Here is a 17,034-nt window from a genome sequence, read left to right on the forward strand (position 1 = left end):
ATAATAACACATTGTATACATTATGTTCCTAGACATGACTCAGTACCATGTTATAAGTAAAAAAGAAATGCTATGGATATGATGTTATTTATGATATTAATAAAGAGATGTTATACCTAATGCATCCTCTTACTGAAAAGGCCATAATAGAAACATGCATGTAGACTTCCTGTAGGCATACACTATACTGAACATGACACCTGACCTTGACCAAGACTGAAGCACTACATCTTCAACCATTCACTTCTATTATAGAGATTGGCAGAAGAAAGAAAAAATGATAAGGAGATGCAAGAAACAATAAGGGATAAGACTAGTACAAGATAAGCCTAGCCACAGCTTGGACGTGAGGTGACCATCTTACTGCACCCATCCAATACATATCATCTTCTGTCATTAGTCTGTGAATGTTAGAGACTCCATGTCTGTGTGTGTAATGTACAAACCTTAACAACAGATTAGTTACGTGACATAACAGGATACTAGTTGTAGCATAAGTTAGATGACATAACAAACTACTAGTAATAGCTTAAGTTAGTTGACATAACAAACTACTAGTTGTAGCATAAGTTAGTTAACATAACAAACTACTAGTTGTAGCATAAGTTAGTTGACATAACAAACTACTAGTTGTAGCATAAGTTAGTTAACATAACAAACTACTAGTAGTAGCTTAAGTTAGTTGACATAACAAACTACTAGTAGCACCTTAAGTTAGTTAACATAACAAACTAATAGTAGTAGCTTAAGTTAGTTAACATAACAAACTACTAGTTGTAGCATAAGTTAGTTAACATAACAAACTACTAGTTGTAGCATAAGTTAGTTAACATAACAAACTACTAGTAGTAGCTTATTAGTTGACATAACAAACTACAAGTTGTAGCATAAGTTAGTTAAAATAACAAACTACTAGTTAGCTGACATAACAAACTACTAGTTGTAGCATAAGTCAGTTGACATAAAAACTACTAGTTGTAGCATAAGTTAGTTGACATAACAAACTACTAGTTGTAGCATAAGTCAGTTGACATAAAAACTACTAGTTGTAGCATAAGTTAGTTGACATAACAAACTACTAGTTGTAACCTATGTTAGTTAACATAACAAACTACAAGTTGTATCATAAGTTAGTTGACATAACAAACTACTAGTTGTAGCATAAGTTAGTTGACATAACAAACTACTAGTTGTAGCATAAGTTAGTTGACATAACAAACTACTAGTCGTACCATAAGTTAGTTGACATAAACTACTAGTTGTAGCATAAGTTTGTTGACATAACAAACTACTAGTAGTAGCTTAACTTAGTTGACATAACAAACTACTAGTTGTAGCATAAGGTAGTTAACATAACAAACTACTAGTTGTAGCATAAGTTAGTTAACATAACAAACTACTAGTTGTAGCATAAGTTAGTTAACATAACAAACTACTAGTTGTAACATAAGTTAGTTAACAAACTACTAGTTGTAACATAAGATAGTTAACATAACAAACTACTAGTTGTATTATAAGTTAGTTGACATAACAAAATACTAGTTGTAGCATAAGTTAGTTAACATAACAAACTACTAGTTGTAGCATAAATTAGTTAACATAACAAACTACTAGTTGCAGCATAAGTTAGTTCACATAACAAACTACTAGTTGTAGCATAAGTTAGTTAACATAACAAACTACTAGTTTAGCATAAGTAATTTGACATAAACTACTAGTTGTAGCATTAGTTAACAACAAACTACTAGTAGTAGCATAAGTTAGTTAACATAAACTACTAGTAGTTGCTTAAGTTAGTTAACATAAACTACTAGTAGCAGCTTAAGGTAGTTAACATAAACTACTAGTCGTAGCATAAGTTAGTTAACATAACAAACTACTAGTTGTAGCATAAGTTAGTTGACATAACAAACTACTAGTTGTAGCATATGTTAGCTAACATAAACAACTAGTTGTAGCATAAGTTAGTTGACATAACAAACTACTAGTTGTAGCATATGTTAGTTGACATAACAAACTACTAGTAGTTGCATGAGTTAGTTAACATAGCAAACTACTAGTTTAGCATAAGTTATTTGATATAAACTACTAGTTATAGCATTAGTTAACATAAACTACTAGTAGTAGCATAAGTTAGTTAACATAAGAAACTAATAGTAGTTGCTTAAGTTAGTTAACACAACAAACTACTAGTAGTAGCTTAAGTTAGTTAACATAAACTACTAGTAGCAGCTTAAGTTATTTAACATAAACTACTAGTCGTAGCATAAGTTAGTTAACATAACAAACTACTAGTTGTAGCATAAGTTAGTTAACATAACAAACTACTAGTAGTTGCTTAAGTTAGTTAACAGAACAAACTACTAGTAGTAGCTTAAGTTAGTTAACATAAACTACTAATAGCAGCTTAAGGTAGTTAACATAAACTACTAGTCATAGCATAAGTTAGTCAACATAACAAACTACTAGTCATAGCATGTTAGTTGACATAAACTACTAGTTGTAGCATAAGTTAGTTAACATAACTACTAGTAGTTGCTTAAGTTAGTTAACATAACAAACTACTAGTAGTAGCTTAAGTTAGTTAACATAAACTACTCATAGCAGCTTAAGGTAGTTAACATAAACTACTAGTCATAGCATAAGTTAGTTAACATAACAAACTACTAGTCGTAGCATAAGTTAGTTATCATAACAAACTACTAGTTGTAGCATATGTTAGTTGACATAAACTACTAATTGTAGCATTAGTTAACATAAACTACTTGTAGTACATTAAGTTAGTTGACATAACAGATTACTAGAAGCTTAAGCAAAATTGGCTGATGACCCATCTGCTGCCTCTCCTGACAGTAAGACTGACTGATGATCCATGTGTTGCCTCTCCTGACAATAAGACTGACTGATGATCCATCTGCTGCCTCTCCTGACAGTAAGACTGACTGATGATCCATCTGCTGCCTCTCCTGACAGTAAGACTGACTGATGACCCATCTGCTGCCTCTCCTGACAGTAAGACTGACTGATGATCCATCTGCTGCCTCTCCTGACAGTAAGACTGACTGATGACCCATCTGCTGCCTCTCCTGACAGTAAGACTGACTGATGATCCATCTGCTGCCTCTCCTGACAGTAAGACTGACTGATGACCCATCTGCTGCCTCTCCTGACAGTAAGACTGACTGATGATCCATCTGCTGCCTCTCCTGACAGTAAGACTGACTGATGCCCCATCTGCTGCCTCTCCTGACAGTAAGACTGACTGATGATCCATGTGTTGCCTCTCCTGACAATAAGACTGACTGATGATCCATCTGCTGCCTCTCCTGACAGTAAGACTGACTGATGATCCATCTGCTGCCTCTCCTGACAGTAAGACTGACTGATGACCCATCTGCTGCCTCTCCTGACAGTAAGACTGACTGATGATCCATCTGCTGCCTCTCCTGACAGTAAGACTGACTGATGACCCATCTGCTGCCTCTCCTGACAGTAAGACTGACTGATGATCCATCTGCTGCCTCTCCTGACAGTAAGACTGACTGATGCCCCATCTGCTGCCTCTCCTGACAGTAAGACTGACTGATGATCCATGTGTTGCCTCTCCTGACAATAAGACTGACTGATGATCCATCTGCTGCCTCTCCTGACAGTAAGACTGACTGATGATCCATCTGCTGCCTCTCCTGACAGTAAGACTGACTGATGACCCATCTGCTGCCTCTCCTGACAGTAAGACTGACTGATGATCCATCTGCTGCCTCTCCTGACAGTAAGACTGACTGATGACCCATCTGCTGCCTCTCCTGACAGTAAGACTGACTGATGATCCATCTGCTGCCTCTCCTGACAGTAAGACTGACTGATGATCCATCTGCTGCCTCTCCTGACAGTAAGACTGACTGATGATCCATCTGCTGCCTCTCCTGACAGTAAGACTGACTGATGATCCATCTGCTGCCTCTCCTGACAGTAAGACTGACTGATGACCCATCTGTTGCCTCTCCTGACAGTAAGACTGACTGATGATCCATCTGCTGCCTCTCCTGACAGTAAGACTGACTGATGACCCATCTGCTGCCTCTCCTGACAGTAAGACTGACTGATGATCCATCTGTTGCCTCTCCTGACAGTAAGACTGACTGATGATCCATCTGCTGCCTCTCCTGACAGTAAGACTGACTGATGATCCATCTGCTGCCTCTCCTGACAGTAAGACTGACTGATGATCCATCTGCTGCCTCTCCTGACAGTAAGACTGACTGATGATCCATCTGCTGCCTCTCCTGACAGTAAGACTGACTGATGATCCATCTGCTGCCTCTCCTGACAGTAAGACTGACTGATGATCCATCTGCTGCCTCTCCTGACAGTAAGACTGACTGATGATCCATCTGCTGCCTCTCCTGACTATGTAAGGCGTGAGGAGGGTGTAGTTCCTGGCCGGCCAGGTCATGCTTGAGAACCGGTGCTTGGTAAAGCATAACTCGTTCTTGGTAATTACTGAATGAACATGATGAGACTACTGTAATCTTTCATTGTGTAAACTAATAAACAATTTGCGAAAGCTGTAGAAAGAGCACGAAATATGAAATATTGATTTCCTATAAACATTTATTCAACCAGGACAATACAAACACAGGCAAACCAGACAACGACAGTTTTTACACAAGTCATTTTCACTTGAAAAAAATTGCACAGACTCCCTGCAGTCTTATTGTCTTGGGCAACAATAACTTTTTAAAAGATATTTAAAAACAATACACAGAAGTATTACAAACTAAAGTTGTGATGTAATGTCCCCCCCAAGATATACCACAAGCTTTTTCTGACCTTATACCAATAAGAACAATAGAAGCAGGTTCGTTCACAACACTGGATGGTTCATAAATTCATAACAACTTGAAAAGTAAGAGAAACTTTATGTCAACAACCATACAACCTGAGGTGGGTGACATCGACCTCCACTTTAGTTAAAGGCTTCAGGTCAATTTTAGGGAGTGTGAATATTTCAAATTACAGTATTCAAGAAAATAATAATTAAAACATTAAAGTTTTGAAGCTGAGAATAGAATAATTATATTGACATAATTTTGTATATAAGTGAGAATATCTAATGTTACAGTGGTCCTAATGATAATGTTTTGATGGTTTGTGTGTGTGTGTGTGTGTGTGTGATCAGCTGGTGACAGTGACACCAGATGATACTTACCCTTCTACGTCATGGATGTCAACCCTCTCTCTATTATCTTAGTCAAGAATGGAAGTAGAGGAGATAGATTGCTATTTCGATATCCTTATTCTGTAGATACAACTCTAGAGACGAAAACCAAAAGTAAGTTGTGGTCTATGAACATGTGTGACCTGCTGACTGACTGACATGTCCTTAGTCACAACTTAACCTTCATACCATTACCTTATTCACTCATAAAATGTACAGTACAAATATCATTCATGTACACATGATTATATGTTAAGGATATTAAATTATGATCCTGTACATTATATATTGAGAATATTAAGTTATATTACAAGAAATGGCTGGGCCTGTAAAGTGAGGGAAATGTAACGCAAAAGAAAAAAAACTACTATTGATGAACTTCTGTTTGATATCATAGAAATAAATGTCTAAGTAAACGCATATAACTAAACTCATTATCTAGAACTGCTATATATTACGATAATAAATAGGTACTACAGTGAGTAAAGATCAGGGAAAATGTTGGGTAATATTAGATGATAAGATATGACCCATGTAAAGCTTACCTCCCAGGTGGCAACATCACATTACCATATTCTCTATGTTGTTTGAAAGATACTTTAATGTTTTTTATTCTTGTGTAGGGTTTGTTGCCTGTGTGTTTATGTATGTCGTCTGACTGAATACTTTGGGTAACATTGACTTCCCACCACATCCAACTGATAACAAGGAAGGAAGATGACATCTTTATCTTCATATATTTCCAACTTGATATTAAAGACTTATGTAAATTCTTTTGCCAAATGAAGTTAGCAGAGGTTTTTACAGCTTCTGCTGATTTCTGGGAGCTTCACTTCCATTTGCTATACATTATCCTTGATCACCATAGCCATCCATGAATTACATAGTCATCACAGGCTAAAATGAATGCTTCAGATCACCTCCCCCTCCCCATAGTCTAAATGAATTTCCACCAAGTATTAGAAATACATTAATGCTTGTTTCCTTCTTATCCAATAATTGTTATAGTCGAGTCTCTAAACCACAACTTTATCATCTATTATGGTATTACTGAAAGATTTGTTGTTTATGTTTTTATTGCAGGGGTTCAAAAGTAAAGCTTTGTCTTATTACTTACATGACAAGGTTCTTGAGAATATGTCAGGATCTTTCTCTAGTTATAAAATTGCCTGGTACATGCACAGAATTCATGATAGGAGGTTGTGTGTTGTGCACTTATCTGTTCAATTATTTCTCATGTAATTATATTTCCTGGGAGTGGATCTGGCAGTGGATGGAACCATGGAAGCGGAAGTGGATCATAGGGTGGGGGAGGGGGCGAAAATCCTGGGAGCCTTGAAGAATGTGTGGAAGTCGGGAACATTATCTCGGAAAGCAAAAATGGGTATGTTTGAAGGAATAGTGGTTCCAACAATGTTGTATGGTTGCGAGGCGTGGGCTATGGATAGAGTTGTGCGCAGGAGGATGGATGTGCTGGAAATGAGATGTTTGAGGACAATGTGTGGTGTGAGGTGGTTTGATCGAGTAAGTAACGTAAGGGTAAGAGAGATGTGTGGAAATAAAAAGAGCGTGGTTGAGAGAGCAGAAGAGGGTGTTTTGAAATGGTTTGGGCACATGGAGAGAATGAGTGAGGAAAGATTGACCAAGAGGATATATGTGTCGGAGGTGGAGGGAACGAGGAGAAGTGGGAGACCAAATTGGAGGTGGTAAGATGGAGTGAAAAAGATTTTGTGTGATCGGGGCCTGAACATGCAGGAGGGTGAAAGGAGGGCAAGGAATAGAGTGAATTGGATCGATGTGGTATACCGGGGTTGACGTACTGTCAGTGGATTGAATCAGGGCATGTGAAGCGTCTGGGGTAAACCATGGAAAGCTGTGTAGGTATGTATATTTGCGTGTGTGAACATATGTATATACATGTGTATGGGGGGGGGGGTTGGGCCATTTCTTTCGTCTGTTTCCTTGCGCTACCTCGCAAACGCGGGAGACAGCGGCAAAAAAAAAACAAAAAAAAACATATGTACATATTCATACTTACTGCCTTCATTCATTCCTGTCGCCACCCTGCCATACATGAAATGACCCCCCCCCCCCCTGCTCCTCCTCCTCCACACACACACACACACACACACACACACACACACACACGCACGCACGCACGCACGCACGCACGCACACACACCCCCACAACACATGTGCAAGGCAGCGCTAGGAAAGGACAAAAAAGGCCACATTCGTTCACACTCAGTCTCTAGCTGTCATGTGTAATGCACCGAAACCACAGCTCCCTTTCCACATCCAGGCCCCACAAAACTTTCCATGGTTTACCCCAGACACTTCACATGCCCTGGTTCAGTCCATTGATGGTGCATCAACCTCAGTATACCACATCGTTCCAATTCACTCAGTTCCATGCATGCCTTTCACCCTCCTGTATGTTTAGGCCCTGATCGCTCAAAATCTTTTATACTCCATCCGTCCACCTCCAATTTGGTCTCCCACTTCTTGTTCCATCTACCTCTGACACATATATCCTCTTTGTCAATCTTTCCTCACTCATTCTCACCATGTGACCAAACCATTTCAGTACACTCTCTTCTGCTCTCTCAACCACACTCTTTTTATTACCACACATCTCTCTTCCCCTTTCATTACTTACTCCATCAAACTACTTCACACCACATACTGTCCTCAGACGTCTCATTTCCAACACAGCCACCCTCCTCTGCACAACCCTATCTATAGCCCATGCCTCACAACGATATAACATTGTTGGAACCACTATTCCTTCAAACATACTCATTTTTGCTCTCCAACCTAACGTTCTCGCCTTCCACACATTCTTCAACACTTCCAAAACCTTCGCTCCTTCCCCCACCCTGTGACTCACTTCCACTTCCATGGTTTAATCCACTCCCAGATATCTAAAACACCTCACTTTCTCCAGTTTTTCTCCATTCAAACTTACCTCCCAATTTACTTGTCCCTCAACCCTACTGAACCTAATAACCTTACTCTTATTCACATTTACTCTCAGCTTTCTTCATTCACACACTTTACCAAATTCAGTCACCAGCTTCTGCAGTTTCTCACCTGAATCAGCCACCAGTGCTGTATGATCAGTGAACAACAACTGACTCGTTTCCCAAGCCCTCTCATCCAAAACAGACTGCATACTTGCCCCTCTCTCCAAAACTCTGGCATTTACCTCCCTAATAGCCCCATCCATAAACAAATTAAACAACCACGGAGATATCACGCACCCCTGCCGCAAACTGACCTTCACTGGGAACCAATCACTTTCCTCTCTTCCTACTCATACACATGCCTTACATCCTTGATAAAAGCTTTTCACTGGTTCTAGCAACTTACCTCCCACACCATATACTCTTAATACCTTCCACAGAGCATCTCTATCAACTCTGTCATATGCCTTTTCCAGATCCATAGATGCTACAAACAATTTCATTTGTTTTTCTAAGTATTCTTCACATACATTCTTCAATGCAAACACCTGATCCTTACATCCTCTATCACTTCTGAAACCACACTGCTCTTCCCCAGTCTGATGCTCTGTACATGCCTTCACCCTCTCAATCAATATTTATTTATTTATTTATTTATTTTGCTTTGTCGCTGTCTCCCGCATTTGCGAGGTAGCGCAAGGAAACAGAAGAAAGAAATGGCCCAACCCACCCCCATACACATGTATATACACACACGTCCACACATGCAAATATACATACATATACATCTCAATGTACACATATATATACACACACAGACACATACATATATACCCATGCACACAATTCACACTGTCTGCCCTTATTCATTCCCATCGCCACCTCGCCACACATGGAATACCATCCCCCTCCCCCCTCATGTGTGCGAGGTAGCGCTAGGAAAAGATGACAAAGGCCCCATTCGTTCACACTCAGTTCACTCTCAATCAATACCTTCCCATATAATTTCCCAGGAATACTCAACAAACTTATACTTCTGTAATATGAACACTCACCTTTATCCCCTTTGCCTTTGAACAGTGGCACTATGCATGCATTCTGCCAATCATCAGGCACTTATCTATACACACATTGAATATCCTCACCAACTAGTAAACAACACAGTCACTCCTTTTTCAACAAATTCCACAACACTACCATCCAAACCCACCACCTTGCTGGTTTTCATCCTTTGCAAACCTTTCACTACCTCTTCTCTGTTTAACAAACCATTTTCCTGACCCTCTCACTATGCACACCACTTCGACCAAAGCACCCTATATCTACCACTCTAGCATCAATCACATTCAACAAACCTTCAAAATACTCACTCCTCCTCACCTCACCACTACTTGTTATTACCTCCCCATTAGCCCTCTTCACTGATGTTCCCATCTGTTTTCTTGTCTTACGCTCTTTATTTATCCTTCCAAAACATCTTTTTATTCTCCCTAAAATTTAACGATACTCTCACACCCCAACTCTCATTTGCCCTCTTTTTCACCTCTTGCACCTTTCTCTTGACCTCCTGCCTCTTTTATACATCTTCCAGTCATTTGCTTTATTTCCCTGCAAAAATCATCCAGTGCCTCTCTCTTCTCTTTTACTAACAGTCTTACTTTTTCATCCCACCACTCATTACCCTTTCTGATCTGCCCACCTCCCACCTTTCTCATGCCACAGGCATCTTTTGTGCAAGCCATCACTGCTTCCCTAAATACATCCCATTCCTCCCCTACTACCCTTACAATATTGTCATTAAATATCTCATACAGATGAGCCTGAAGATTTCACTAATTGCTCAGTATCCCTAGACTCACTGTTACCATCTTGAATTGACCAGTCAGAATACTTGATACCTTAAAGTTGTTTGGCTAACCACTGCTGTCTGGTAGCTGCATTCTAATGTGTGTGTTATAGATGGAACTTGAAATATGGTATTTAATCAGTTGGTGATGTAGTCTCTTGTGTCTGCAGACAATAGGGCAAATCCATATTCTGTGATCACTGAGGGGAATACCCAGATATCCCTGATGCCCCACACATCGAACATCTCTAATGGCAAGCTTGTTGGTTTCAGTGATAAGGTATGAAGTAAGAAATTTTTTATTTGCCTTTCGTACCACATTACTTAGTAATGAATTCAGTTTTTATTTTCAGTTAACATTAACTGATAGATTGATACAGATTAATTAACAGTTGGGAAGAGAAGGTTAAGGATTATTTAGAAGGATAAGTTTGAAGTGGACACAAGGGAAAATAATTATACATGATTGGTTGAACAGGACACTAATGACAAGGTACAGAATAGGGTTCCAGAGTGTTGGACAGAAGACACAGAAGGATATTGATAACTTGGTACAGTATAGAGTTCCAGAGTAGTAAGTTGTGTATCATAGAGCTTAAGTGTGTTAAGATATCTCTTAATACAAATATAAACACACAGAAGATAGAGTAAATAGACGTGTGATTGATCTGTTCTTATGTTAGAGTTTGATAAGTTTTATGCCTGGTAGATAAGCTATGAAGGAGATTAGTTAGGGGTTTTTCATCTGTAACAGTGTGCAAGTTTTCACTTTATTTTAGATGATTGAATATAGTGCTTCTGTGTAAATGAAAAAGTAAGAGGAATTAAGTTGACAGGCTGAGAAATCAAGGTTTGTCACTAAATCATCAATAAGTTAGAGACTGACTGTGTTGAATAAACAGGAAAATAAGGGTAACATAATGTAGCATCAGAGGAAATCATTAACATAGGCTGCCAAAGAGGTATGTTATATATTATAAATTATACTTAACTGCCGTCTCCTGCGTTAGTGAGGTAGCGCACGGATACACACGAGGAATGGCCCTACCCACCCACATATGCATGTACATATATAAATGCCCATGTACGCACAAATACATACATGCACATTTCAATGTATAGATACATATACATACACAAACATATACATATGTACACATGTACATATCCATACTTGCTGCCTTCATCCTTCATTTCCAACACATCCAACCTCCTCTGCACAACCCTATCTGTAGCCCATGCCTTGCAACCAGATAACATTGTTGGAACCTCTTTTCCCTCAAACATACCCATTTTTGCTCTCTGGGATAACGTTCTCGCCTTCCACACATTCATCAATGCTTCCAGAATGTTCACTCCCTCCCCACCCTGTGACTCACTTCTGCTTCCATGGTTCCATCCATTGCTAAGTCCACTCCCAGATATCTAAAACACTTCACTTCCTCCATTTTTTCTCCTTTCAAACTTACCTCCCAATTAACTTGTTCCTCAACCCTACTGAGCCTAATAACCTTGCTCTTATTCACATTTACTCTCCACTTTCTTCTTTCACACACTTTACCAAGCTTAGTCACCAACTTCTGCAGTTTCTCACCCAAATCAGCCACCAGCGCTATGTCATCTGAGAACAACGACTGACTCATTTCCCAAGCCCTCTCATCCAAAACAGACTGCATACTTGCCCCTCTCTCCAAAACCTCCCTGACAACCCCATCCATAAACAAATTAAACAACCATGGAGACATCATGCACCCCTGCCACAAACTGACATTCACTTGGAACCAATCACTTTCCTTTCTTCCTACTTGTACACATGCCTTACCTCCTTGGTAAAAACTTTTCACTGCTTCTTGCAACTTACCTCCCACACCATATACTCTTAATACCTTCTACAAAGCATCTCTATCAACCCTATCATATGCCTTCTCCTGATCCATAAATGCTACATACAAATCCATCTGTTTTTCAAAGTATTCGTCACGTTCAATCTTCAAAGTAAGCACCTGATCCACACATCCTCTATCACTTCTGAAACCACACTGCTCTTCCCCAATCTAATGCTTTTACTCTCTCAATCAATACCCTCCCATAAAATTTCCCAGGAATACTCAACAAACTTATACCTCTGTAATTTGAACACTCACCTTTATCCCCTTTACCTTTGTACAATGGCACTATACATGCATTCTGCCAATCCTCAGGCACTTCACCATGATCCATACATACACTGAATATCCTTACCAACCAATCAACAACACAGTCACCTTCTTTTTTTTATAAATTCCACTGCAATACCATCCAAACCCACTGCCTTGCTGGCTTTCATCTTTAGCAAAGCTTTCACCTCTTCTCTGTTTACCAAACCATTCTCCCTGACCCTCTCACTTTGCACACAATCTCGACCAAAACACCCTGTATCCACTACTTCTGTTTACCAAACCATTCTCCCTGACCCTCTCACTTTGCACACCACCTCGACCAAAACACGCTATATCTGCCTCTCTATCATCAAACGTTCACCAAACCCTCAAAATACTCACCAAACACGCTATATCTGCCTCTCTATCATCAAACATTCACCAAACCCTCAAAATACTCACTCCACCCCCTTCTCACTTCACCACTACTTGTTATTACCTCCCCATTTGCCCACTTCTCTGATGTTCCCATTTGATCTCTTGTATTTCATGAAAATTCAAATTAGAAAAGTACATTAGTGTCAAGTGTTGCAGATAATGTATAAGACTTATTCATTTCATCACATGAAATTAAGGTGCATTCCAGCAGGTTGTGAGGATGCTTGTGCTGCATTCATTATAAGTAGCTTGAAACATTAAGCCAAAATTTGTAATAAGTATGATCAGTTTTAAGTTTTTAGGTATCTTTATCATGTTAAAAAGCACTGAATAGCCATTAGGCTCAAACACTTTACAAATGCCATAAAATCATATCATTATTATGTTAGGTACCTCACTTCATTCACTCACATCCATACTCTATCTGTAATGTGCAGTGCATCAAAACCACAGCTCCCTATCCATAACCAGGTGTCACAGACCTTTCCTTGATTTACCCCAACCACTTCACAAGCCCTGGTTCACTCCATTTTCTTTCTTTTTTCAGGTTATGTCAAATCTTTTTGCTGTGAAGAGTGAACTTTGTGATAGCAAATTTGAACTGAAAGTTAATGATGTGAGATTTGTAGGCCACCCTGTACGTCTCAACCCTTCCAAGTCGCACAGTCAACCTCAGGACAAGAGAAAATCTTCTACAATCATTCTTTTTAATATTGTTTTTGCATTAAAGGTGAGCACTGATTTGTACATAAGATTTTGTATCAATTTTTGATATCTAAGGTTTTCCTTGAAAAAGGATTAAGATAGGTAATCCCCAAATTTCTATTTAGAACTTTCCATGAAAATGATGTATTTTAACTCCTCTATCACTTGATGCCATTTTGAATTGTAGGGATTTCAAAATTATATGATAAGTAAAGTCAGAATTCTGAAATAACAGTTGAAGAGTATTTTGCCATGGCCACAGTGTTAGTAGTGCAGTGGTCTTTATTCAGTATCTGAAGGTCCTTTAAATCCAAAATCCATTATATTGGGGTCCATTAACGCAGGAGACAGTGACAAAGTATATTGATAATATTTTATTTTATTTATTTTGCTTTGTCGCTGTCTCCCGCGTTTGCGAGGTAGCGCAAGGAAACAGGCGAAAGAAATGGCCCAACCCACCCCCATACACAATGTATACACACACACGTCCACACACGCAAATATACATACCTATACATCTCAGTGTACACATATATATACATACACAGACACATACATATATACCCATGCACACAATTCACACTGTACCCCCATTCATTCCCATCGCCACCTCGCCACATATGGAATACCTTCCCCCTCCCCCCTCATGTGTGCGAGGCAGCACTAGGAAAAGACAACAAAGGCCCTATTCGTTCACATTCAGTCTCTAGCTGCCACGCAATAATGTCCGAAACCACAGCTCCCTTTCCACATCCAGGCCCCACACAACTTTCCATGGTTTACCCTAGATGCTTCACATGCCCTGATTCAATCCACTGACAGCACGTCAACCCTGGTATACCACATCGATCCAATTCACTCTATTCCTTGCCCTCCTTTCACCCTCCTGCATGTTCAGGCCCCGATCACACGAAATCTTTTTCACTCCATCTTTCCACCTCCAATTTGGTCTCCCACTTCTCGTTCCCTCCACCTCTGACACATATATCCTCTTGGTCAATCTTTCCTCACTCATTCTCTCCATGTGCCCAAACCATTTTAAAACACCCTCTTCTGCTCTCTCAACCATGCTCTTTTTATTTCCACACATCTCTCTTACCCTTACATTACTTACTCGATCAAACCACCTCACACCACACATTGTCCTCAAACATCTCATTTCCAGCACATCCATCCTCCTGCGCACAACTCTATCCATAGCCCACGCCTCGCAACCATACAACATTGTTGGAACCACTATTCCTTCAAACATACCCATTTTTGCTTTCCGAGATAATGTTCTCGACTTCCACACATTCTTCAAGGCTCCCAGGATTTTTGCCCCCTCCCCCACCCTATGATTCACTTCCGCTTCCATGGTTCCATCCGCTGCCAAGTCCACTCCCAGATATCTAAAACACTTTACTTCCTCCAGTTTTTCTCCAATCAAACTTACCTCCCAATTGACTTGACCCTCAACCCTACTGTACCTAATAACCTTGCTCTTATTCACATTTACTCTTAACTTTCTTCTTTCACACACTTTACCAAACTCAGTCACCAGCTTTTGCAGTTTCAGTTTCTCACATGAATCAGCCACCAGCGCTGTATCATCATCGAACAACAACTGACTCACTTCCCAAGCTCTCTCATCCACAACAGACTTCATACTTACCCCTCTTTCCAAAACTTGCATTCACCTCCCTAACAACCCCATCCATAAACAAATTAAACAACCATGGAGACATCACACACCCCTGCCGCAAACCTACATTCACTGAGAACCAATCACTTTCCTCTCTTCCTACACGCACACATGCCTTACATCCTCGATACAAACTTTTCACTGCTTCTAACAACTTGCCTCCCACACCATATATTCTTAATACCTTGCACACAGCATCTCTATCAACTCTATCTTATGCCTTCTCCAGATCCGTAAATGCTACATACAAATCCATTTGCTTTTCTAAGTATTTCTCACATACATTCTTCAAAGCAAACACCTGATCCACACATCCTCTACCACTTCTGAAACCACACTGCTCTTCCCCAATCTGATGCTCTGTACATGCCTTCACCCTCTCAATCAATACCCTCCCATATAATTTACCAGGAATACTCAACAAACTTATACCTCTGTAATTTGAGCACTCACTCTTATCCCCTTTGCCTTTGTACAATGGCACTATGCACGCATTCCGCCAATCCTCAGGCACCTCACCATGAGTCATACATACATTAAATAACCTTACCAACCAGTCAACAATACAGTCACCCCCTTTTTTAATAAATTCCACTGCAATACCATCCAAACCTGCTGCCTTGCCGGCTTTCATCTTCCGAAGAGCTTTTACTACCTCTTCTCTGTTTACCAAATCATTTTCCCTAACCCTCTCACTTTGCACACCACCTCTACCAAAACACCCTATATCTGCCACTCTATCATCAAACACATTCAACAAACCTTCAAAATACTCACTCCATCTCCTCACCTCACCACTACTTGTTATCACCTCCCCATTTGCGCCCTTCACTGAAGTTCCCATTTGCTCCCTTGTCTACGCACTTTATTTACCTCCTTCCAGAACATCTTTTTATTCTCCCTAAAATTTAATGATACTCTCTCACCCCAACTCTCATTTGCCCTCTTTTTCACCTCTTGCACCTTTCTCTTGACCTCCTGTCTCTTTCTTTTATACATCTCCCACTCAATTGCATTTTTTCCCTGCAAAAATAATAATAGTAATATAATCCCTGGGGATAGGGGAGAAAGAATACTTCCCACGTATTCCCTGTGTGTCGTAGAAGGCGACTAAAAGGGGAGGGAGTGGGGGGCTGGAAATGCTCCCCTCTCATTATTTTTTTTTTTAATTTTCCAAAAGAAGTAACAGAGGAGGGGGCCAGGTGAGGATATTCCCTCAAAGCCCCAGTTCTCTGTTCTTAACGCTACCTTGCTAACGCGGGAAATGGCGAATGGTTTGAAAGAAAAAGAAAAAGTAATATATGTAATATGTGTATGGGGGTGGGTTGGGCCATTTCTTTCGTCTGTTTCCTTGCGCTACCTCACAAATGCGGGAGACAGAAAAAAAAAAAAAAAATAATAATGATGATGAATGGGATATAATGGCTGAGAATGTGTTTAGTGTAGACAGCATCACAAAGTTTAAGAAACTGTATGATAGTGGAGAATATTCAAGAGATGGGGCCCCAGAAGTATGAAACTCCCTCCCCATTCAATACAGAAAGGTGATTACACTCACACAAATAGATCTCCATGTAGCAGTTGGCGTTAATGACCGTCATGCATGCATGGGCAGCCTGGGATCAAACCCACATTGGTCCAAATCCTGGTCATTGCATCTGGTCCAAAGTCCACCCAGTTGTTCATCCTCCCATAAGGGCTGGTCAGTAGAATGAGTGCCTGGCATAAGCCAGAATGTGTGTGTGTGTGTGTGCATACATATATAGGAGTGAAGACATGGTATATATATGTGACTGAGTTTGGTAAGGTGTGTGAAAGAAGAAAGTTAAGAGTAAATGTGAATAAGAGCAAGGTTATTAGGTACAGTAGGGTTGAGGGTCAAGTCAATTGGGAGGTAAGTTTGAATGGAGAAAAACTGGAGGAAGTAAAGTGTTTTAGATATCTAGGAATGGATCTGGCAGCGGATGGAACCATGGAAGTGGAAGTGAATCATTGGGTGGGGGAGGGGGTGAAAATTCTGGGAGCCTTGAAGAATG

At 39.9% G+C, this 17,034-nt stretch overlaps 1 protein-coding gene across 4 annotated transcripts in view; it reads left to right on the forward strand.

The window, feature by feature from the left end:
• The first annotated feature begins 5,156 nt into the window (after nt 1-5,156).
• Nprl3 (GATOR complex protein Nprl3) overlaps nt 5,157-17,034 on the forward strand; it is an 87,951-nt gene continuing 76,073 nt past the window's right edge. For 3 of the 4 annotated variants that reach the window (XM_071695049.1, XM_071695050.1, XM_071695052.1), the window contains exons 1-3: nt 5,157-5,335; nt 10,204-10,313; nt 13,157-13,339. In XM_071695049.1, the coding sequence (XP_071551150.1) occupies nt 5,224-5,335; nt 10,204-10,313; nt 13,157-13,339 (405 nt within the window). In that variant the 5' untranslated portion in view covers nt 5,157-5,223. The remainder of the gene's footprint in view (nt 5,336-10,203; nt 10,314-13,156; nt 13,340-17,034) is intronic. The other variant, XM_071695051.1, reaches the window with a different exon arrangement.

Source organism: Panulirus ornatus, chromosome 57 (genome assembly GCF_036320965.1).
Source record: "Panulirus ornatus isolate Po-2019 chromosome 57, ASM3632096v1, whole genome shotgun sequence".
NCBI classification, from domain to species: Eukaryota; Metazoa; Arthropoda; class Malacostraca; order Decapoda; family Palinuridae; genus Panulirus; species Panulirus ornatus.